The 24,476-nt window shown below is 36.5% G+C and overlaps 2 protein-coding genes across 12 annotated transcripts in view; one reads left to right on the top strand and one right to left on the bottom strand.

Annotated features, from left to right (window-relative positions):
- LOC128674696 (cytosolic carboxypeptidase 1-like) overlaps positions 1-8,745 on the top strand; it is a 55,498-nt gene extending 46,753 nt beyond the window's left edge. For 8 of the 11 annotated variants that reach the window (XM_053753524.2, XM_053753582.2, XM_053753541.2 and 5 more), the window contains 6 exons: positions 2,776-2,863; positions 3,147-3,311; positions 3,865-4,041; positions 6,414-6,532; positions 6,967-7,008; positions 8,204-8,745. In XM_053753524.2, the coding sequence (XP_053609499.1) occupies positions 2,776-2,863; positions 3,147-3,311; positions 3,865-4,041; positions 6,414-6,532; positions 6,967-7,008; positions 8,204-8,282 (670 nt within the window). In that variant the 3' untranslated portion in view covers positions 8,283-8,745. The remainder of the gene's footprint in view (positions 1-2,775; positions 2,864-3,146; positions 3,312-3,864; positions 4,042-6,413; positions 6,533-6,966; positions 7,009-8,203) is intronic. The other 3 variants (XM_064436347.1, XM_053753572.2, XM_053753533.2) reach the window with 1 other exon arrangement.
- A 160-nt stretch (positions 8,746-8,905) lies between these two features.
- hook lies at positions 8,906-23,605 on the bottom strand. Its single transcript, XM_053753604.2, has 15 exons — positions 23,349-23,605; positions 22,778-22,930; positions 21,999-22,115; positions 20,130-20,224; positions 18,953-19,069; positions 16,577-16,709; positions 15,885-16,036; positions 15,277-15,414; positions 14,914-15,027; positions 14,329-14,509; positions 13,444-13,574; positions 12,948-13,092; positions 12,465-12,638; positions 11,954-12,035; positions 8,906-11,457 (listed from the first exon to the last, which is right to left on the bottom strand). The coding sequence occupies exons 1-15, from the start codon at positions 23,434-23,436 to the stop codon at positions 11,211-11,213; spliced, it is 2,067 nt and encodes a 688-aa protein (XP_053609579.1). The 5' UTR covers positions 23,437-23,605; the 3' UTR covers positions 8,906-11,210.
- Between the last annotated feature and the right edge of the window lie 871 nt (positions 23,606-24,476).

Below are 24,476 nucleotides of genomic sequence, written 5' to 3'. Positions count from 1 at the left end.
GATGACCTATATATTTATTCATATGGGCTTTTGTCCATGCAGTTTCGTGTCCATACAGTTTCGTCAAAAGTTTGAAACGAATATATCCAGAGTAAATTAATGTATAACTCGCTTCTTCGATATGATTTTTTCTCGAATGACAGATTCAAGCAAACGGACGCCATGGACTGAGAATGTAGAATATGCTCTCCTGGTAGACTCGCAGGAAACAGCTTCCGCGCTCAGAATACGGATGAGCATGAAGCACCAAGCAAGGATCGATAGAAAGCTTTACTTAAATAAATATGGTCTATCCCGCTTCGTTACAACCACAAATGTGAGTTAACACATTCAGCTGCACTCAACATATATATTTATCGGCGTGCAATGTCATCAATGTAAACATCTTCACGAAGATGCGGTTGCGCCCCGAGCCATGAATTACCATTCAAGCAGAAACAATGGACACGTGTTATAAATAAATGAAATAAATATATAGTGATGTTCCTTTGGTCTATTTATTGGCTGGACGATATGCGAAGGGTGCATAGAGGGCGGGTGGAGTTGGAGCGAGGCCGTGCTATGGCCGCCAGATAGGATCGGTACGCGAAGCGTGCTAAAAATAGATGACTACGGACCCTTGAACCAGCCGCGGCCCTTGCAAGGACCTCAAAGGGCTACTACTAGATGATATTGTCTGACCATGTTTTAAAATTTGTAATATATAATTGTATAAAAGTTGCTAATTTATGTATATCTTTCACAGAAACGAAGTATAAAATTGAAAGTGATAAATGTGTCTTGATGCTTTAATTTTATTTGATGATCTGTAATATGGAGTATTTATTTGATTTCCTTTTTTATTATTTAGTTTACTGGATGTCATTTTGATTATACCGTAAAAATATCATAGGAAACGGAGATTCTTGGACTTTAATTTCGAATGATTAATAATTAAATAGATCCCAACCCTAGCTGGTCTCTGGTACCGCAACAAACCACCATAAAACATGCAGGACAGGGTATGGAGTCTCGCTCGTTCGCTTTCGTTCGCGCATACAAGCGACGCTATTTTTTCTCACTGATTAGAGTAAAAGATGCACAACCGGTCGGCGGGCGAAGGCCGTGGCCAGGGACGGCCGCTACCATCGCAGGAGTCGAGGACCTACGCCAGGCTGCGCCTGCTCCGCTAATGACGTGTCTCCACTGAACCACTCCTAATTGGACGGCCATCCAGGAAAAAATGCGCACCGAGATGCACTTCGTAGAACTGCAAATAGGCAGAGACGCAACGAGCAGTTTGAAATCATACGAATTATTAAATTCCTCTAAAATCGTTTGCCGCATTAAAAAGCCGCGAGCGTACAAAAAATGCGCCCTTATCTCGGGAATAATTTGTCGATACCCCGTCTCTGCTCTTATCGAGATCTGTGAGGTGTGAATTTAAAACGAATCAGTTCTCGGGAAGTCGTTTGGGCAGTGGGTTATTTTGTTTTTATTTTTTGTTTATAGCCCATTTCCGCGTTTCCTTTGGACATTGCAGTAGCAAATGAAGCTGTTTTTATTTTTGAATTCTGTTACAGTTATCCTCGCCTTATGATTTCTTTGTCCGTTACGTACCTTGCTGCTGTGTGCGATTATGTCAGAAGCACGTACACTATAAGAATTGCCCTTTAATAACGGGAGGCTCGTAGTGAATTGTCGTAGATTGCAGACGCACTGAAGTTTATGTAGCTGTAAATAATGACACAAATGGAGACGTTGTTCTTTCATAATCGACAGAGGCTGCAGTGGTTGTATGGAACAAATTAGAACTTGATGATTGTTTTTGTATTTGTTCTATTCACAATGATGTATCGATATCGGTGTAAGGTTCTTTAAAATAAAATTCTGAGATGTGCTTCATTTCATTATGCATTCAAAATATGTCATGGTAAGTATATCCTTTCTGGGATGGCAATCCAACTTGCATTTTAGCTAGCATGCATTTTAAAAATATACCTATTTTAACTTGTTTTAAGGCGTATTTAATAGTCAAGTTTATAGACACTGAATAAAAAATCATCTAAAAAGAGACCATAAAGGTAAAAGGTCTGTTTTTACGATCGCCATAAATCAATTTCGGTGCCGCAGTGAATACAGATTTGAATGAAAACAAAATTAGTGTAGCATCGCGTGGTGTTGAGGCAACACACGCGGCAGTTTCTTCGAAAATACAACACGAATCTCGTCAGATTCCTACGTGGCCAGCCATTCATTTAATTTAATAGCTTGTCATATTAAATTGTCTTCGCGAAGCTCTGTCCAACCGTGAACCTTATAAGCACATGAATCAAATTATCATTTTATATGCCGATATACCTTTCGCCGCGGTCGTGTCGGGCATCTAATGAAATAACCGCTATGAAACCCCGTATTGAGTTGTAAATAAGTTGATTTGATATGGGACTATTGGACGAGTATGTTATTATAACTAGGGTTGCCATGTGTCTGGTATATACGGGACTGTCACCGTATTAAATCATTCCAGCCAGAACAAGTATCGTATTTCGTTAAAACAGTTGTGGATTCAAAAAAATGTCATTCAAAAAAATATCCGGCCCTGCGGCTCCATGACATTTTACAAATTTCCCGTGTGTATACACGTAGTGTAGTAATGGCAAGGCAACCCTTATCATAATGATATCTAACTCGACTCAGCTAGGAGGTGTTGTGTCAGATGACACGTATGACTGGTTGCAAGACAGGGAGATTTCCCGGCTATCAGGTCCTGTAACGTGTCATTTCTTGTTGCAGCCATCGCTGCGGTCTAACTAATGAAGATTTGAATCGACGCTGGTGTAAACCGAATCCCGTTTTACATCCTTCTATTTATCATACTAAGGTGAAGTATTTATTAAGATTATTTTTTATAGTTATCTGAATATACCCCTCACACGATGGGCTGTATGATCCATGACCCTTTAATACTCGTAATCCTCTTATTCATTCACCTCTTTCTTCGCCAGTTAATAACACCTAAATTCAATAATTTACAAACTACAAAAGAACTCAAAATAAGCAAATATTAAATGCGCGATTTTTATAGAAGTGATAAAATTAACTTGAAACTTCGCCCAGAAGTATCATGTTTCCACCCTGTATTTCAATGGTATTCGTGCAATCAGGGCCTGATAGAATATCTAGTGCGCGTGTGGAAGAAGCCGCCCCTGGTGTACTGCGATTACCACGGCCACTCGCGCAAGAAAAACGTGTTCTTCTACGGCTGTGCCGCGGCAGAGAGCTGGTGTAGCAACGACCGACTGCTGCAGGACGAGCCTGTCAAGTATCTGGTGAGAATCATGATTGGACCTATTATTTCTTTAGAACGAAAAATTCATTACGTCATTCTACATTTACCTACATACAGCTTAAACGTAATATTTAACACATGTTTTTCATCATAACTAAGGCACCGAAAAGGCCAGAATTTGCAATAGAAAGAGAGAGTACAGGATAAAGCAAAAGTCCTTTGTACATATTAAACATTTTTTTCTTATATTTCTGATTTTAAATATCTATAACACTTTCTTATCTAAATATCAGCAACGCTCCACCAATGTCATTAATTTGAAAGTAAATATAACATTTGATCCACCTTCGCCATTAAAACTTCAGAGAGAAATGAAACTCGTTTCTCTTGATTTAAAAAGTCCCGTTTTTTACAAATCATTAAAAAGTTATGGCCAAAACAGATCTGAAAATGGCAATTACCAGTTATTTATCTATATATGAATCTAAATGCAACTGGTTTTAAAAATAATGTTATGAAATTCACTTGTTATCAGATGTGTTTTCCTTTTTTGTGTTTTTGCTTTTCGTTATAGAAGTTGACTATTTGGTTAGATGTTGCCAGCTCTGATGCACCGAATTTCCCCTGCGTTCGCCCTGGGCTCCTGCTCATTTCGAGTGGAGAGAGAGAGGGAGAGCACCGCCAGAGTTACAGTGTGGCGACACCTCGGAGTCACCCGGTCCTACACCATGGAAGCATCCTTCTGCGGATTCGATCGAGGACCTTTCAAGGTAAATCCAGAAAAATGCTTAATATCATTATCGTTACTTCACCTAACTGCATATTACAGCCTATTTATGATTATTTCACATGCACGACACAAAAAATTATACCATTTCCTATTCCCGCCGTGAGCAAAATATATCTTGACCGTTAAAGTTATTTATTTTCATATTAGATAGCGGATAAAGCCCCTGACTTGTTTAGGACTTAAAATGGTTCCCGGCTGTGAAATTACACTACATCTCCCTTTCATATCATCTCATAAAGGAAATGTATAAGGAATTCAAGTTGTCTAACGATCGAGATGCAGAGCATGATCTATGATGCATTCTGGACTTGATAAATCTTACGTCTCATTTAAATCCAATTAGAAAATTATGGGCTATCTCAGATGAATGCTGACGATAGTTTGAGCGCGACATGTGGGCTAATACATCTAGCGGACAGGCGCGGCGCACACGATCCGCCCGATAAGGGTGCAACGAATCTGCAATCGACTATGTGCACGGATGCCTTCGTCGGCCATCGTGACTAACTTGTTTAACTTTTTTATGTATCGATACTGCGAGTCCATGACTTCTAACGCTCTTGTTGTCAATGATTAAAAAAACATGTTCGCAACGTTCCTGTACCGTAATAGGCCCAATGAACATGGGTTGCTTTTATGGACATCGGATGAGTAATACCTATTAATGTAAGTTTGGCTGCGTTGGGAAGATCAACTTCTAATTAATTCTACTCAAAACAAAAATATAATAAATTATTACTGTAAATATGTACTTACCTAAACCACGCCTAAATCTGTGTTCTTATCGAGACACAGCTAAAAATATGTCGATAAAAATCAATCAAACTACCTAGCGTTACCTTTATGCGTTAGCGCAAGTTTAAAACGAATTCGCGCGTTGAAGTCTTTTATGATAAAATTACCATTGCAGTAGTAAAACTCATTAAGACATGAGACGTTTCTTATATAATATTATAGCATACGCATAAAGTAAATAAGTTCATTTTATAATACAATTTAGTACGTTATGATTATTAATTTAAATGATTGCACAAGGGCTGGCAGATATTTCGCTTGTATCATCGTCTACAATCTTGATGAGCTCAGTGCCACCCCGCGTTTAATCCCGAACGTTTCAGAGCGCCCGTCCTGTGACTTACGCATATTTTAAAAGATTTTATCTCAAATCGCCTCCATGCATCTTACTTGTACGGTAATCATATATTAACTTTGACTGTGCAGTATTTAGTGCCGCCGACGTACTTTGTATTATGTACCTATTTTGAATGCCTGAATGCTGATTTATGTTATGAAAAAAAAACTTCACTAAGTAGGTACTAAGCCTCATTTGCGGTAAACTTTTACTAATAATTAAAATTCCATTAATTAATGCATAGACAAAAAACTATAAATCCTAACTAATATTATAAATGCGAAAGTAAGTTTGTTTATTTGTTCAACGAATCATGAAATTTTGCATAAGTAGGTAGGTACATGTAGAGTGTGGAAAAGGACATAAAGAACTTTTCATTCCGGAAAATAACTGTTCCCGTGGAAAATTTACGCGGGCGAAGCCGCGAGAAACATCTAGTGTTTTTTAAAACGAAATCTTTCTAGTAGTCGCACAACAAACAAGTATAACTTTTTCCACTCTATGTAGTACCTGACTATAACTTTTTAGATTGCCACGGGCAGCTTGCAAAGGCCAAGTGCAAGTCAACTAACTAGTACGATTTATTACAATGACTCTGAATGGCAACACCGGACATTGAGCTTTCACAAATAAAACAAGCATACGCTTCTACAGACATACTTATATGAGTAGTATTCATATCTCAATTTAGGTAGCACTTGTAGTACTTTTCGGAATTTCTATTCGTGTTCCTGCAGTGTCTCGATGGCAAAACCAAGACGACAACGACACTTAGTGGAAAAAAACTCATTTTCTATAGGTATATTATGTAACAAAGCGACTTTTTTTTAACATTATAAATAGACTTCAAAAACGGGGAGGTTCTAATGATGCATTGAAGATGAACAAAAAAATTTTTTTTCTAGCATCGATGATTGTAGACCAACAAGTTTATTTGTTAAACAAAATAAAAAACCCCCGACTTTCAATATTAATTTGAACCGATTTTCATGAAACATGGCTAAGATCACTCGGGATAAAATTATCCGTTTGGGAGTTACGATGACACAGACAGATACACAAAACTTAAACTTATAAAACCCGTCTTTGAAAAAGATGACTGATAACTAAAAAAACAGAATGATAAGACATATGTATTTAAAAATGAAAAACCGAGGCTAATAACAAAAAAGATATAATATATTGTTAAAATATATAATGTATAATTTTACCGTTGACAGGGATTCCACTTGAACACCCAACATCTTCAGAGCGTGGGCAGCGACTTCTGCGAAGCTCTCAACGGCCTCAACGACACTGCCACCAATGTCGACATTCAGCTCACTAAGGACCTCAATGGGTTAGTAATACTTTAGAGACGAATAATTATGGACTTAGAAAGAAGGAAAAGCTCTTTTTGTACATGTAACAATAATAGAGATGTCAGTCAGGTGTTGAATTAAGAAAAAAATCAATAAATAAAACCGATAGGAAAATAGATTATTTCCGTTAGGAATTACACATGCCAGTAGCGGTAGCACGTACCGCAGTATACACAGCATATACAAGTAACTGGCAATGTCTAAGAAGTGGCACATTCCAGCTACTTGTCCGTTTTACCTGCATGCGTACATGCGAAATTAGATTATGAAACGACGGAATACGTTCGGTGGGAGTGGGATCGATATAGGTAATTTTATTTTATTTTACTCACAAGTTTATTGAATAAATATTTACAATGTCAAATAAAAAACTAGGAAGGTTTTATGACTCCATATTTTTTTATTTTAACAGAAATATCGTTGAGATTAGCTTGAATGGCGCCGGAGTAAACAGGCAAGTCAAGTAACCGAGCGCTGCATGTCTTTTTTTATTTCTTTCCGCTGTCTTTTAATTAACCCTCGATTTCTAAAAATTATTTACTCCTACTTATTATTTTTTACAACATAACTAATTGCAATAAATATTATTAAAACTCATTTCAATAAACATAAATAAAATTCTTGTTTAGTCAAGGTTTACGAATTAAGATATTATGTCGTAACAACTAGAAATCTGAATAATAATCTTGCTATTTCAAATCTCCTCAAAGACATTTACTTATTGAGGAATGCGGAGTTAAGGTAATATTTACTGTCTTGCTTGTGTAGTACAGTACACACGTATGCAAAATGATTATACGGCATACTGGTTATAGGTACACCTCCCAACCTAATGCCGCACTCCACCAAAGCAGACTCGATACGAAAGACACACTTTAAAAAACACTTATTTTTTAGTTACTTACACGACTTAAATTCGTTTAGCTTCAACTGTATCGATGGACTGAAACAAAGAAATACTCAGTCTCTTAACTGTCAATAATGTTTTGCGAAAATATCCTGTGAAAATAAACATAAAATTGTATTAAATATAATGGATTGCTAAAATATATCTGTCCTCAAGTCCGCTTTGGTGGAATCCGAACCTAAAACTCATATGTATGACATAACCGCAGAACGTGTTGCTGCACTAATGCCTCATTAGATTCCGTATTAATTGTTCCTAATCTTCAGACTTATGTGTGCCGTTAGATACATTTGTATGTGCATATGATAACATATCCCGCTAACTTCGGCTAAAACTCATATACAATCTAACTTATCAATACGTAATGAAGGAAGTCTATAGATTTACGATCTAGACAAGACAACCATTAAGTGCCCAATACAAACTATCTCCATTAAACGATTTGTGCATTTATTATAAATTGCCATATACATGTCCCTGTAGAGCATTAGCAATCATAAACGAGTTTTTCCTTTCAAATGCAGGATACATTATAAATTAATGACCATCGTCGGATGCTTTAATTGTGAAACAAATTACATAATGTTCTATTCAGTAATGATGAACAATAAAATGAACGATGATCGATTGTCCGTCCGATTAGAATTCCGCGATTCATTCTCTGTGAAAACGCGTCTCATCCCAGCAGCGGCCTATTCTAACGTCAAGTCGGATCTATTCACGGATATCATTTTGTTCGCAGGGAGATAGCGGTGGACAGCGAGCCGGGCTCCGGGTCCGATAGCGTTCTCAAGACGGACTCAGATGAAGACTTCGATTAGATCCTTTCGAGATTTCCTTGGCTTTAAGCCCCATTCACATCAAAATCGCGTAAGCGGGCAGGAGTGTTCGCACAAATAAATAATCGTAAAAGTCTCTCAGTATGAACGTCGACTACTGCCTCGCTGCCACCTTTTAGATGTCAAGGAGCTGTTTAGGTTAAGCGCGCACTACAAAAAATATCGTGTTCCAAAAGTACTGACAAAATTTCATAAAAATCTGTAAGTTTCTTTTTAATTTAAAGTTAGTGTTTTTAGAAATATATTTATTCTATTTATTTTCATAGGGATTTTTACACGTACAAGGTATTTAGAACGCCGTCTTAAGTTTATTTTATTTTAAGCTGATCGTGTACAAAAATTGTCCGTGGAAGGTACGTCTGTGATTTCAATAGGTTGTTTGGTTTGTGATATACTTTAAATTATTAATTGCTTGTGATCTCAATATGAATACTTTTGAAATCAACTCTAGTCTTTTATTTTTTTTATAATTTTGATTTGTATTATTCGACGTAATGCCACCGATTAGATATCAAATATAAAGAAGATACAATATTTTAACAACTTTTTATAAATACTCTTGAAACACATGTTAGAAGGTATTGTACGGTATATAAAAAAACGACTTAGGAAAAATTATATATTATTTCAAAACTCAATATTGTCATTATCAACAATGAATCACATTTTACTTAACGTATGGGTGTATAAATTACTTAATTATAATTTTCACTGCACCGGATGAAGGAAACGAGCAAGGTATTATATTATACCTTTCTTCTACATACAATAATTACTATGTTCAATTTCTAGCGCAGACGGAAAGGGAACATTTAGTTTCGTTTGACACCATCATGTTTCATACAAGCGACAAGGACAAAAGTCTTCGAGTAAAATACATTTTTTCCGCCGGACCTAGAAATAGATTATTTTATAAATAATGCTCCCTAAACGTGCTTGTTCCAGCGTACTAGTTCTAGGGTTAAATCTAATTTGAAGCATTTACAGAGCAGCAATTTATAACATGGTAAATGTCTAATTGTGTAATCAACTTGTTAGGTAATCGAGTTAGTTTTTAAACACATAAAAATGAATAGGAAGACACCAATTAAATATTCACCTTCAAAACCTAAAAAAGGTTAGTCATAAATTTGAAAAAAAATATGGATTATACGAACTATGGTTATCGGTGCTCCTTCACAGCGTGTTACGAAATGTTATTCAACATTTGTCTCTTTTCTTAAACACATTCTTGAAAAAGAGTGTCAAAGACAGCAAGTGTTATACATAACATTTTGTAACACGCTGTGTGGGAGCACCTTATGATCTATCGACGAGATTGATGTATATCTTGATTCTTTAGATTTCACCCTAGCTTAGAATAACCGTATTTACGTCTAGTCTTTACAGTGTGATGATAAAATAAAACTATAATACAAAACAAGGCGTGTAGCGACGCCACATTTCAACGCAATAAAAAGTCCATGAATTATTTTTTAACATTCATTAATAAATAATGCATAAAAGCAAATCTGGTCAATTTGTTCGTGAGCTTTCGTTCTTTTAAATAAAATTCTGTGGTATTTAATAACTTAATTTAACTAATTTTGAACGTGGTTGAGCATTTAGCCTAACTTAAATAAATAAATGATTTCACTTATATTACACACAAAACAATATTCTGGTTATTAAACAAAATGTGATGAATTTTAATAGTAGTCAAATATACGTTGCTACTTAAAAATATGTGCTGATATTAAATGACTTAATCGTGATGAGATATGATAATAAAAATATACAAAACGCGCCGCACGGCACCATAGATGATATTTATAATCCCCTTAATAAATGCCTTCATATTCCACTTCAACGAGGGCCTTTATTGTATTACTCCTAGGCAATATATCTTCTATATTGAGGCTAGAGGCTATAATAACAACGCAATATAAACTTTGTCAATAGTGCCGTCCCTCTTGTACCCTAGGGTAGGTATATAATAATTAAATTTTAACGTGCGCAGGCGCAATGAAATCACCATTAAATAACCCATGTAATAAAACTGTCTTCCTCGTTGGCAAATAGCAAATAAGCCAAACGAATTATTGGGAACACAGGATCCAGGATTATACTAATTCCTCACAAATGCCAAGATACTCCAGTACTTGATGATTTATATCATGTTATATATTAACATTACAGAATTAATAACATTGTATATATTGATAGACTTCAATATATATAAATTGACGAGGAGTGCTACGTGTGTATATTGGTGGGACTATAAATACTGAACGCGATATAAAGCTTTAGAAAAATATTCTTATTTAGAAGCTATCAAATCAAAATGGCCGCTAATTTGTTCGTAGTGAAAAGTTTTACCAACTGAAATGGTTTTCTAGTAAATTTTAGACATAGCAGCTTAGTATGTAATAACTTGAAAACCAGCACAAGTTACTACAATTAAGCCTCTACTTTAGCGGATTAACAATGAGTTTTTATGTAAAAATGTCTTAAAATTAACAATTTGAAAGCCTGCGCAAATCACTATAATTCGGAAAAATGTCTTCTCTATCATAGGTATCTATGTATAAATTAACTATTTTCGTTTCATTAGGATGTTGTTACATGGGTAGGACAGTTAGGTGAGTTTAGACCTAACTTTACCATAATACATTATACTGTAGTTAGCAATGATAGAGCCCTGAGTCAACTTTACACTATACGAAGAGTATATATATACATATTATTATTAAACCTGTTTTAGCTAGTTATTTTATTAAACAACTAAGTGGGCAGACATGTGACGGAAAGCGGCCACCGCAGCCTACAAACGACTGCAACACCGGAGATGTCACTCGGACGCACACCATATTTCAGTTAAGGAAGTATAGTAGTCTCGCCTCTGTGTTTGAGGAAATACACCGCGTTGGGTCATTGTGCGGGTGTGGAGGCGGGGGTAGAGGCGGGCGTGGGTGTGGGCCGGCTGCGCGCGGGCTGGCGTCGCTGGCGCGCCAGGAACGAGTGTCCGGCCGACAGCAGCCCCAGCCGCGTCTCCACGGCGTCGCGCTGGCAGCGCGCGCCCAGCTGGTACCACGCCGACGCCAGCAGCTTCTGCTCGTTGTGCGTCACCCGCCCTTCCGAGCCGCCGCTCCCGCTCCCGCTCCCGCTTCCGCTCCATCTGTGCACAGCACTCATTTTGATACTCCACTTCTTGCACCGACGCGAATGATACTTTGTATTGGTGAAGTCGATGACTTGGCACAATTAGGAATATAGTAAAATAAAATTGTTTTTTTCTGCTGAACAAAGCCCTCCCCTGTACTTAGGAAAAATACAGTCTGTTTTAAAAAATACAACATGCTTGTGTACTGTAAGAACAAAAATTATGTAAAGATACAACCTTTAACCTGAAATATCGATACCTGAGATTTTCTTGGTAACAAAGCCAAGAAATATAAAGGATATAATAATTACGAAGTTCTATCTCACTTATGCAAAAAAAAAATATTAAAATGGTATATCTACTGAACCAAACGTCTTGAAATTTCGCATACATGTGTAATTAAGACGAAGAAGGACATATACTACTTTATATCCTGGAAAAAAGGAGTGTTCTCGTGGGGAATTACGCGGGCACAGTCTAAGGCTAATAAAAAACAAAAGGACGGACTGACTCGTGCCTGTTGTTGGCGGGCGCGGGGTCGGAGCGCGCGCCGCGCGAGTACCCCAGCGTGAGGTCCGACAGCGACTGCTGCCCTGCAACCGTACACATTTATTCATGATATTATATGTATAAAATGATGATAGTTTATGTATAAAACGAAACTAAAAATTTAAGAAACCCCCTCCGATGTAAGTATCATGAATTGTTGATATGCTGGTAACCAGCATAGATGCGTTTACGCACAGTATTTGCCCAGTGTTTTCCCAAAAAAATTTGGTCCCAAAAGTCTAGTATCCGGGTTAGTGCCCGACTAGTGATTAAGAAGAAACTGAGGGGGGCTACCATGAAACATACACACGTCGTTGCATTCACAAATTCTCTCTTTTTTTACCAGATGCATACACGACATGGGAAAAAGAGACAGCATGCGGACCTCAGTACCGTGCTACGTGTCTGTATGTTGCCTTGCCTTCTGGTCAAACATGGACCCATCCCCAATCAACCCCATAACCTGAGTTTACCAGTGGTCCTGGGGTCGAGACTCTTGATGACCTCCTTGGCCTTGTCCACGCACTTCTTGTAGCGGTCCTCCATGGCCAGCACGTCGGCCTCGCGCGCCGCCAGCGCCTCCTGCAGCTGGCCGGCGCGCCGCCGCTGCTCCGCCAGCGCCGCTTGCAGCTCCTCCACTTGGAGCGCTGCGGAATGTCTTCTTATTTTAAATATACTATACCATACTTCCATACTATGCATATCGATACTATAAATATTACAAATGCAAAAGTCTGTCTGTCTGTCTGTTTGAAGCGGCAAACTCGAGAAATGTCGGCTCGATGACGTCAAGTATGATATGCGTGCCAATGTGCTGACACTAGGGATGCCAATAACCGTGTAGTGGAGACGAAAATGTACGAAATACCTGGGCTCCAACGCTCAATGGCTATAAAGCGACCGGGAAAACACTCACATGAGAAAGAAATTAATAAGAAGTAATAGAATATAATTACATTTTCTTTGGCTGTCCTCTATAGCAGAGGCGAGGCGCGGATGCGGCGCTTCGAGTGAGGCCTCCAGCTGCATGATGCGCTTGTTGGCCTCGCGGTTGATGGCCCGCTGCTTCTCCAACCGAGACACGTAATCTTCCAATAATGCCTGTGGGTAGATACAACGAACTAGCTTACAATATCTTGAGACATACACTACATAGATAAATCGTTTAATCGACTGTTACAAACATACAAATAAGCAAAAAAAAAAGCAAATCCTCAAGGAATTTCTTTTTCTTGTATGAGCAAAACGATGACAAATTCTATATTTTTCTCTGTCTTGCGCATCAAAGTCGTAACCAAAGTATTTTTTTTTACAAAAATTACATTTTTATTGTTTTCAGAGATCTTGTTGCTCTTTATTCCGAAATTACACGGAAGCGAAGCCGGGGCGGGGCGCAGATAATACATACATACATTGCAAGTCAAATAAGAGCTTGTATAAAAAAAAACCTACTTGCACAGAAGCCTGGTCTGCCTGCGCGCCCTGGTTCTGCCGCAGCAGCTTGTTCTCGTGTTCCAAACGAACCAGCTGCTCTTTTATGTCGGCGGGTATCAACTCACGAGACACGTTGCCTTCGTTGGCTCCTGAAAGATTAAGGATTATTGATTGTACGGGTTTAGTTTGTGCTTGACATATGGTAGACAGGATGAAAGTCTCGAAAAAGTACTTGAATAATAGTAGATTAGTAGTTAAGGGCTGTAGGCATCAATTGCAGCACTTGAGTACGAAAACAAGGCTAAATAGCGAAGCGACCTCTTTGGTCATTGGGCTGAATGCATGATGTCTATTGCCAGTATGAAGTGGTTTTTTTTTATTACTTACCGACCTAGGGCTTTTCTAGCTACATTACCCTAGAAAGCAAATTGGTCACCTACAAGCCCCATTTGGAGGTAATAAGGACCTACTTACCTATATGAGAGATATAAATGTATAATAAATAAATGTTTATTGTGCAAAACCATGTAATAAACATGAAAACAAGAGGATTAACAAATAACATTATCATGTTATTTGTCAACGGAATCATAAACAGCCGAAGGTCTGAATTATTCCTTCCCTAATTATGAGGAGGGAAGGAAGGTGATATTGGGAGATTCCGCATAACGAGTCCGAGTAAAGAGTACTGTTGTTAATAATTTACTTTAAACGAAAGGAGGGAAAATAAATTACTTCGCTATAATGATTAAAAGTATGGAACATAATTAAAATATGATTAACATACCATAACGTACTAAATAGCCAAATAATGAAAATTATGTTATTCATATATCGGCTGATTGAAAAATATCGCTTTACGCGTTATAGATACCAGTTACGACCTTATCCCTACACACTTACCAGCGGTAATCGTGGAGCAACGTAGTTCATCAATCGTCTCTCGTAATGTATCTCTTTCTTGCAGCAACGTGTCCTTTTCTCGCTGCGCAGACGCGATGTGACTGCTCAATTTTTTATTTTCTATTTCCAATTTGTCCGCCTTCGTTATTTCTGCGTCTAATTTCTCATTTAAATCTGTCACCTGAAAATAGGAACTAGATAATTTATCGGTCGAGAAGATTAGTTTCTATTTAACAGTGTAAAAATCCTGGCGGTTTTTCCTAAGTAATTAATTTGTAAATAGTAGACAACCCATTCTGAAGGCATAACCGTCTTTTAGTCAATTGAGGTGAGGAATTATCTGGTTTCAACGTTCGAGGAAACCAGAGAAATGTAAAAAAGTTGAAGCATACTTAAAGTGTGTTTTGTTTATCTCATTCTATCCATGTCACATATTGTAAAGTACTATAATGACAAAACATTCCCTAGCAAATTATACTTTGACTTTTTATGAATAAGAGGATTATGTAGAGAGAGCTGTTAAGGCAATATATCACTTGGTCACGGAGGATATGGTGTGGTGGTATGTCAGGGCGGAGGCAGCACCTGCTTCTTGTAGACGTCGAGCTGCGCGCGCAGCGCGGAGGTGCGCGCGTGCGCCTGCTCGTGCTCGATCGCGCGCTGCACGTGCTCCGTGTTGGCGCGCTCCAGTAGCTTCACCTGGGACCACATTCAATATACACATATATCACACAGACTAAATTAACACCAAAATAAATATAAATCATATTTCTCTTTTCGCCCGAAGGTCAGCTGGAAGAAATTGCTTTTAGAATAAAACCGCCTTTGCGTTCATTTATGTTTGAATACTTAAAACTTACTAATGTTGCTCGGCGCTTCGACAGCCCTGCGTGGAGGCATTCAAAAATAGACTTTAGTAACCAAGTAAATAGGTCGGCTGTGGTCTACCTGTCTCCTGAGGTCGACGTGCTCCTCCATCCGCTTCTTGTATGAAGCGACTGTGGCCTCCAGCGCGGCCGCCTTGGCTGCCGTCTCCCGTAGGGCGTCTACCTCGTCTTTTAGTACCACGTTTTCTGATGCTGCGATCTGGAAAGTTGTTATTTATACGAAAAGCGCATTTTGTCTTGTCATACTATTAAGCGAGAAAATCGCAAGAATACAATACATTAAATGTCCCATCTGTACGGGGCGGTAACAACACTAATGCGGTGCTGTGATTGGCCGACGGCACGGCTGTCAGAAGAGTTGTCATTTAAGACCCGACATGATTTTCTATTGCTCTTGTTATCTTGTTATTTTAGATTTATTATTTGATTCTGTGTTACATCCAAAATTTAAATATAAATATATTGTAATTAAAATAAATTTTCAATATTTAAAAATACAGCCCTTTGCCTTCGCTGGCCCAGTATTAATATTGCGTGGAGAAATAAAGTAAAAATATTTATTCAGAAATTAAGCCATTACACTATTTAACGCTTAATTGAAATAATACTATTAAAAGCTACAAACGACAACAATAAATAAAAATGTTCATCATGACAGTAACTCCGTACCTGCAGCTCTTCATTTCTCAACTTGATCAGCGCTAACTCCCTCTCCAGAGCGTCCGCCCTCGCTCGCTGGTCGTCCCTCTGCAGTTCCACTTTGTCCAACTCTTCTTTGAGCGCGTCAAGTTGCCCTCGCATGTTGCTATAGCGTAGTGTACCTGGAATTCATATTTTCTTTATAAATGTAATCAAAATTGCAGATAAACAAATCATTAATCTTTTTGTCAGAATTTTACAAGATTTCTTCTTCTTTTCGTGTCAATGGCAAATCTGCAAATCTACAACGCTCTGTTGGGTGCTAAATATAGAGTACAGGTGTTTGGAAACGGCTTAAAGATCTAAATAGAGTAGATGGTATCAAGTCAACTTAGATATTTGTAAAAAAATATGGGTTTGTATGACAGTGACATCACAAATGTTGAAGTCACAAAACGATTTCATTATACTTCAAAGACGACAAAAAAATACTAAGTGTTACTAAATATATAAATATTTATTTACTTAATATAAATTAAATTTAGTGTAGGCAGTTAGGTGTTGGCAGAGATTCTGTATACATTGCTGATTTTTCACTGTGGTAAATAAAAGCATTCATACAAACTACGCTCGTGCGTACGTTCGTGCATTCGCATCGGCATCTATCAGAGTTCGGCGATAGTGTGGAGCCTACACAATGTAATGTCGAGGGTAAGAAATACCTGCGTGCGCGGGCCCAAGTGAGCCGCCAGCGTCGTCCAACTCCCGTTCATCGACCACCTCGCTGGCCGCCGCTGCAGTCAGCCTAGCCACCTCACTTAGAAGAGTCATCTTCTCTTCTTGTAGCACCTTCACCTGTTACATCACATGAGTTAGTTGCAATCTTTGCAATAGTAATCTGTGACACGTATTTTTCTGCTTGCACAAATTTAGAATACTCGGGGGTAATGCATTATATTTCGACCAATAGAAAGTCGTCGTTATGGGACTTTAATTCTGATAGTTGCCACATAAAAAGTAGCCGTAGTGTGGATGCACCATAAGAGAAGTCAAGATTTACTTGTAAGGGGATAGAACATTCTCTATCATCTGAACATTTCCTCGGTTTTTTTTCCTTAGCCATTGAATTTCAGAACCTGGGGTCCGATTTCTTGCTTTTTCTTTTCCATTTTACACGATCTCCAGCATCCCTAGTTGTCAGATACCATTACACTTTTTTGTTGTAAAAACAATAATGAGTGTTGTAAGACATAATCTACAATATCAAGTGAGTGTGTCAGACCACGTTCGGAAATAGATTACCATCTACTTTTGAGCATATTCTTTTACTGCTCATACACATGATACTAATATCACAATCTGGTGTGTCAAAATCACATCAATACAATAGTTCATAACTACATCATACTTTTAATTCTGTGACTAAATTGTTTGCGTGGCCAATTACTTGAAACGATAAATATTTCACCGCTGATAACTATCACAAGAATTATAATAAGCGTTAAATTACTTTTTTCTCAAGGCTTTGAATGATTGCGCCTTTAGTCACTTCATTTGAAATTGTGTAAGTTAACAAGGTGGCTACTTAATTATTGTGATTATACATAACCGTTACGAACGAATAATATTTAAGTTTCGACGGCACATTATTGCAACTCATAATAGAAGTGCTTATAATTATATTATAAATATTAGTGTCCGTAAAATTGTATATTATAACATTTTACCAAAAATATTGGTAACCCTTTTACGGACACTAAACGAGACACAAAAGAAGTGTCAAAGGGTTAAAGACAATTTTCATGTATAAAAGACATCGAAGTATTATCAAAACATAAATTCTTCTCTTTATAATGTAATACCGTCAATGGAAAGATAAAGGTACTAATACACGAGAGCTATTTTGCCATCATCTGCAAAAAGACACATCTAACTTTTTTTTTAAATTGAGTATACATATTCGGAAACATCTTTCTTTACTGAGTTCGAATAGTATGTATAAAGTATAAAACAAATTTTCGAAAAAAGTTGTTTTATTTTCGTATGAAGTCTTATCTAATGAGCGATCACTCCGAGCGTCATAATAAACGTCATAAACCATAATTTACAAATGACCCATCAGATGTAGAGCATAACTGATGCTTAATGTGCATGACCACATGAGCTCGAGATTAATTCCAGTAGCGATAATGTTTATCTCAACAGTGAAAACGATTGGGTGTAATAGACCGAGATATCTGCTAAAGAGCGAGAATAGAAAATAACGATTTTTATCTACAATTAGATTTACAAAATCATATAATACCCAAGCAGTACCTACGTTTAGTAGTCTATAACAAGTAGAAAACAAATGAGAATAAACAAACTCTCGAAAAGCCTGTATTACTCGGGATAACGGGACGAATCATGGAACAAACACACATATGTGTTAAGTTTTTGAATTATATTTATTATATTTATTTTGAAAATAAAATCATTAACTCAAATAATTTTACTGAAATAAAATTTAATATACTTAAAATATATCACATTATAACAGGACATCAATATAACAGGTTTTATATTATCTACCTATACAATTTAAAATAGCAGTGTTTGAATTTGTCTCGAATTGTTGTGATAAAGCAATGAAAACACATGTCATCGATGAATGAAATCACGTGTTCTCATAATATCCATTCAAATTTCCCGTATTCCGTATACCTTGGGATATAACAATGACACATTCTTCAGTACATTACTGACTGCGCCCATCATTCATACTACTATCGATACAATGCAAAAGGGAGTTTTTATAAAAAGGCGGTAACATCTATTTTTTAAATTAACGTTTACTACCACTGCTTGGCATAAGTCTCCCCCATCGCCATTCAAAGCTGTCTATCAAGAGCAACGTTAAGTATTTTAATGAATAATTTAATACACTATACTATACTTTATTTTTAAAAACTCGTAGAGCAAAAAGTCGCACTTTGAAACGATTGTTCGTACATACATTTTTATGTTGATACCTTTGAATCGAAACAATAAAAAAATAAAACATTTACATAATACATTTTATAATTACATAAATTACCGAAACAACTAGCAAGACTCACCTTGGTATCAAGTTCATGGCATTTCTGCGCAAGTGCTTCTTTCATATCATCCGACTGGTCGACGCCGTCCAAGGCTAGGCTCCCTCGGTTCACTCCCAAAGTCAATGTTTCCAATTCCTTTAAACACAAAAATAAATCGACATACACATGCAACTAGCACAAATGCACTCCAAACTATAACTGATACAATAAATCGTGATTCAAGGATATTAAAAAATATATATTTCGTTTCAAAACGGCGAGTAACGAGCATGCAAGTTCGAAAGTGAAGTTAAGTAAGACTGACTGCTTCATTTTTGCAATGGACGTTTGAAACGTCGCGCCTATACGTAAGGCCATTACACGCGGTGTATGAAATGCTGACGACTCAGCTAAATTATAAATTACATAACTAATTAGTAACGGATGGCGGATCGAAAATGTATGATTGCTATTCAGAAAAACGTATTATTTATGTATCGATCTTAGAATTGTATTTTATAAATCTTTACAGAGAAACTAGTTTTAATTGCCTATTCACTCGTTTCTAAAATTTTGAGTAATTTAAACTTTTACTTTTTTCACTACAAAACTAAAGAAGTTTCTATAACGTTAGGATCTTCACAATAAAACATTAATGAATTGAAATCTATGCATTTAAGAACATAAAGCTTGCCACTACAGTTACAGTTTGTTTATTACAGTTACTTTACCATTAGTTTCTATCTATGATTAATAACTAAATTCAAGTTCAAACGAATGAATAATCTAATAATTAATTTATAATTTTAGAAATCAAACATAAGTTTGATTCTGAATTAGAATTAAATTTATCATTTCAGTTAAACAAAGCATCGAATGTAAACGACATTGAAACGAACATAATTTCAATTTTAGAAGCTAGATCAAATGTAGAACAACGGAAATTATTATATACCAGCTGCTACCCGCGCCTCCGTCCGCGGCAAAATGTAGCCTATGTAACTCTCCGGCACTCCAAGTATCTCCACACTTTATTTTAAAGCCAGAATAATACTTTCTGCTGCTCAAAAAGTACAGCCAAAAATATCGCTCACTTTTCAATCGTTTCAAAATCGAATTTTCGAATCGAATTTGAAATCGAACGTTCTGCATAGCACCGCCATACATGGATTGTCACGGGAGAGATACGAATACTGATCAACCAGGTATCACTTACTTGTATTGCTTGCATGATGGAGCGCTGACACGACAACTCCATTTCCATAATGCGAGTGATATACTCTTCCTTTTTGTTGCAATTTACAGCACAACCTGTATAAACAATTTTCACTTTTAAGAATTTATTTTATTTTACATCGAAGTGTTTGCCCAGAAATTTGTTTCTGTGATTACCTAACGTTTTGCACATTTATAGACGTGTGCTTCATTTATTTACATAAACTTAATTGGGGCTAACTTATGTAACTGTCCGTGTATAAGGATTTAATTTCACATAAGTACAATTTTATTTTTAAAGAAATTACATATGCCACTACGGATAAACCGAAACGTATTTTATTTTTCCATAAGTCAATAGAGCCGCACACACTAGTGCCATACATGTATTAAATATTTAATACATCCAAATAACTATTTAATACATCTATGACAATAGTGCTCAAAATTTCAAACGGACGAAAAAATATTTAACGGCTGTTTATTACAGAGCTCATTGCAATTATCTGAGTGCATCCAATTATTCTCGACTCTAATTTATTTGTGTTTAGGTAAGCCGGTCAAGTGAAAGTTCTTTATGAATATAAATAACTTAAGTAATTATATACAAGAGACTATATTCACAGGTTGTGTTTAAAAGTAAACGGTCAGTGTCAAGTTTAATGATATGCCGCCGAGAAACTGTTCTCCCGATGTTTTCCTTGTGAATTTCATAAAGAAATTCTCACTTCAAAGAGTGTTGTTTTTTCAGAATTTCGAATTATTTTAAAATCTTTATCCTTAGATATTATATCACAAAATTATCTGCCGCTTCTATCTGTCTGTTCGCGATAAACTCAAAAACTACTGATTTTCACGCGCTATTTACCAATATGTGATTCCTGGGGAATGTGTAAATACACTTTATATTATTAAATATAATATAAATAAAAAAATAACATTATAACATCATCGAAATTGTCAACCGTGGTGACAATACCACATCTGTAATGAAGAGTAAGTAGATCTTAAGCTACTATTCTGTTGATTCTGTTGATCACAAGGAGAGCGGCGCCACAGTCGCTGACAACAATAAACGTAGAAAACGCGACGTGAATTAATAATCCCAGTAGTTAAACTAATATTATAAATATTTGTTACTCAATCAAGACGAGGAAGAAACTATATCTTCTTTGCCAGGTAGGTAGGTAACTAGGTAACAAAGCAATGGTTACTGTAGCATGGGATCCGGGCATTATCGGAAACGAAAGATTGACGAACTTGCCAGAAAAGGTTGAAATTTTTGCTTCCTATAGCTTATGGGAACTAAAACTAAAGGTGTAATCACGCATGAAAGTAGAATTCAATAGAAAATGGAGAGGTATTTAAGACAAAGGTAAGGGGAAGTTGCCATTTGCCCAAGCTGCCAGGAAGAAGAGGAAACCAGCATTCACATGGTAGCCAAGTGCCCCGCTATGACTATATCATAGGCTGAGAGTTATCATACATTAATCTCAAAGATATAACACTAAGGCAATTACTACAAAGATATAGATAGATTTAAACGGATGCCGTCAACATAGGGTTATGAGTTAACCTGCACCCTAAAAGGGGTCTAGGGGAAATGTGTGAAACAATTGGTGATGTTTTGAAAATGATTGATTATTGTTTCTCCCAATCCCAGATTGCGCAAGCACCAGATAGGCGATTGTTCAACATCACCTATCTGGTGTTTGCACTGGTGTCCCTTATCAGGAAATATATTAATCAATCACACTAAATCAAATGGACGGATCTTGATGAAATTTACAGTAGGTGAAGTATAACTTGGAATAATTTATAATATTAGTATAGACCAATAAAATACTACATATAGAGATAAGGTACTTACTTAAAACAAGTTGTAGGAGTCTACCCAGATCTGTCTGATCTGCTGTTTCTGCTATATTTACTACATCAGGTCTAGGAAATTCATGTAGACTTAAATTTAAAATGTCCTGATGATAATCTGAAACAAATAAAATACATCTGTAAATACATATCACTAATGGTGAATTGATCCCAGGATGGGAGGAGTTATCGCCTGTCTAGGGCTTGCACTAGTGGCTCCTACCAGTAAATAATGAAACAAAATATAGTTATCACTGTTTCTATATTTCTTGTACATAATAAAGTTCCCTTCTGCCGCAAAAAAATCTATAGTGACATCAAACAGACATTGACTAGTGAAAAAGAAAATTTAGTTGATTTAATTTCCCCCTTTGAATTTCTACAACACTAGTGACCTGGCCTGGTTTCTAATGAATGGTCTAAGTACAGTAAAATCTGTTGCATGGCTTAATTAAAGAAAAGTTAGAAACAGATGTGGGCAACTTTGTTTTATATTATGCAGTGATATATTCCATATGAAATTGATTTCATATTAATTAGTTCACCCAGGTCAATTAAAAATATGTGTTAGGAATCTTAATTAATTTATCATGTTGACTATGGCATCACATATAGTGTTTTACAAATCTCATCCTACAACTCATGACATTGCATTGTCTTGAGATTGGCTGCAATCAATGTGTCAATGAAAGACATTGAATATGTTTTCAATCACTCCATAAAAGCATATAATTTATATTTATTTGTCATTGGATATTTATATAGAGATATTTAACATACCTACTACACCTTCCAATATTTTCTTCAGGTTACTAACTTTCAGTCTCCAATTATGCCCTACATCTGTCTTTATTTTGGAATTCCATGTTGATGTGAAATATTCAGGGGCAATCTGAGTGATTGCCTCTGCTATCGCCACACCATCAGATAGTTCTGAAAAATAAATTATATTCCACAATTATATCATTTTATGTAATATTACATTTTCCAATAAATATTAAAATGTTAAGACTTTTACAACATCATTTGGATCAAAATCTAAATCAACCTACATTGTTACAAGTTGCAATCATAAAACATAGCTCCCGATTAAAGATTATGCATAAAAATAGTCATTGATGTGGAAATAACAATTGCAGTGGCTAAAACTGAACTGCATTGTGAAATACAATAGGTGAAAGAAAACCTCAATGATGTCTCAATCAAATAAGAACGAGAGCTCTATGACGAAATTATCCACTTAGCGGTCGACATTTGATACGGATATGACTATGAGTAATCTCCTGATTCGCATGAATTATCAAGTCTACTGTAAACTAGGATATAAATGTATAAAAATTATGCTATTTACCTGATGGATTTCCATGTTTAGCGTTAAGATTTAATGTCTGCAACCACTTGATCAAATTGTCGCATAAAACAGAACCATTTGCCTCCATTCTAACGAATTTTAGTTAACTTTGCCTCGGCGAAGTATACAGTTGTAATAAAACAACCCTATTTTTGATAACACATAGTTCTGAGAGAGGAAATTAAATAAAAATTACAGTAGATACTGCTGAAAACAATTTTTGTTTCCGAGATTTTGAGAATGACGTATAATTCGCATTCATGGAGATAGAGATAGCTGACAATGACAACTTCGAGAAATGACAGCTGACAGTTTGTAACTAAGAAACTTAACAGTCTTCGTAAACTGTTGCTGCTGTATTGGTATTTATCCGACTGCTTAAAAAACAGTGTGACCAATGTGTTTATGGTGGTTGAAGTGGTTCATTCACTTCATTTGGTTCATAGAATTAGTACGTACAGTCAACAACACATGAACCTACTAAATTCATTTTAAACTTGCCGCTATTACCGCGACATAAAGGTTTATGCGGGGTGATGTGCCGTTGACTGTACTATGCACAACCATAGTACCTACTAATTCCATGTTGTTATCTTGTTATGGTTGGGTGGTTACACACTGCAGCGCAACGTAATATAATTTTCTCTATAATGTAACCTATTATAACCCTTGTGGTTGCGCTACTTGCGGTAATGAACTACCTATTTACACTCTTAACTTATTAACACTCTACGTCCAACAGATTTCATAATAGACCGAGCGAGGACCGAATACTCTCTATCGGTTTGAACTCTGAAAAGCTTGCAGAGTCCTGTTGTTGCCGGGAGTTTCGGTGGTCCATTTTTTGTTTACTCCACCACTTTGCATTTGTGCAATCCATTTACATGAACTAAAATAATAATAAAAATGCAAGCTTTTCTGAGTTCAAAACGATCTAAGTTTCAAATTTTGCATATTCTATACAGCCAAAAATGTACAGAATTAGTCATCACGTCACGGATGGTCTGTTAGTCATAGGATAAAAAATCTTCGAAAACTATGGGATACACCTCACGCTGTAAAATTTTCTTCACACGTGAAGACTTATTAAAATATGGTCTTTATACAGGTAAGATCTTCAGTCAAAAT

The sequence above is a fragment of the Plodia interpunctella genome, chromosome 2, assembly GCF_027563975.2.
Source record: "Plodia interpunctella isolate USDA-ARS_2022_Savannah chromosome 2, ilPloInte3.2, whole genome shotgun sequence".
Classification (NCBI taxonomy): Eukaryota; Metazoa; Arthropoda; class Insecta; order Lepidoptera; family Pyralidae; genus Plodia; species Plodia interpunctella.
Note: the sequence above shows the minus strand (reverse complement) of the source record. Positions and strands in the feature narration are given on the sequence as shown.

Excerpts from the sequence above, each read along its gene's own strand:
- hook (XM_053753604.2), bottom strand. The coding sequence starts at position 23,436 with ATGGAGGCAAATGGTTCTGTTTTATGCGACAATTTGATCAAGTGGTTG. Across the intron at positions 22,116-22,777 it reads AATATTGGAAGGTGTAGTAG|ATTATCATCAGGACATTTTA; the intron begins GTATGTTAAATA and ends TATTTGTTTCAG. Across the intron at positions 14,510-14,913 it reads TCGACGTCTACAAGAAGCAG|GTGACAGATTTAAATGAGAA; the intron begins GTGCTGCCTCCG and ends TCCTATTTTCAG.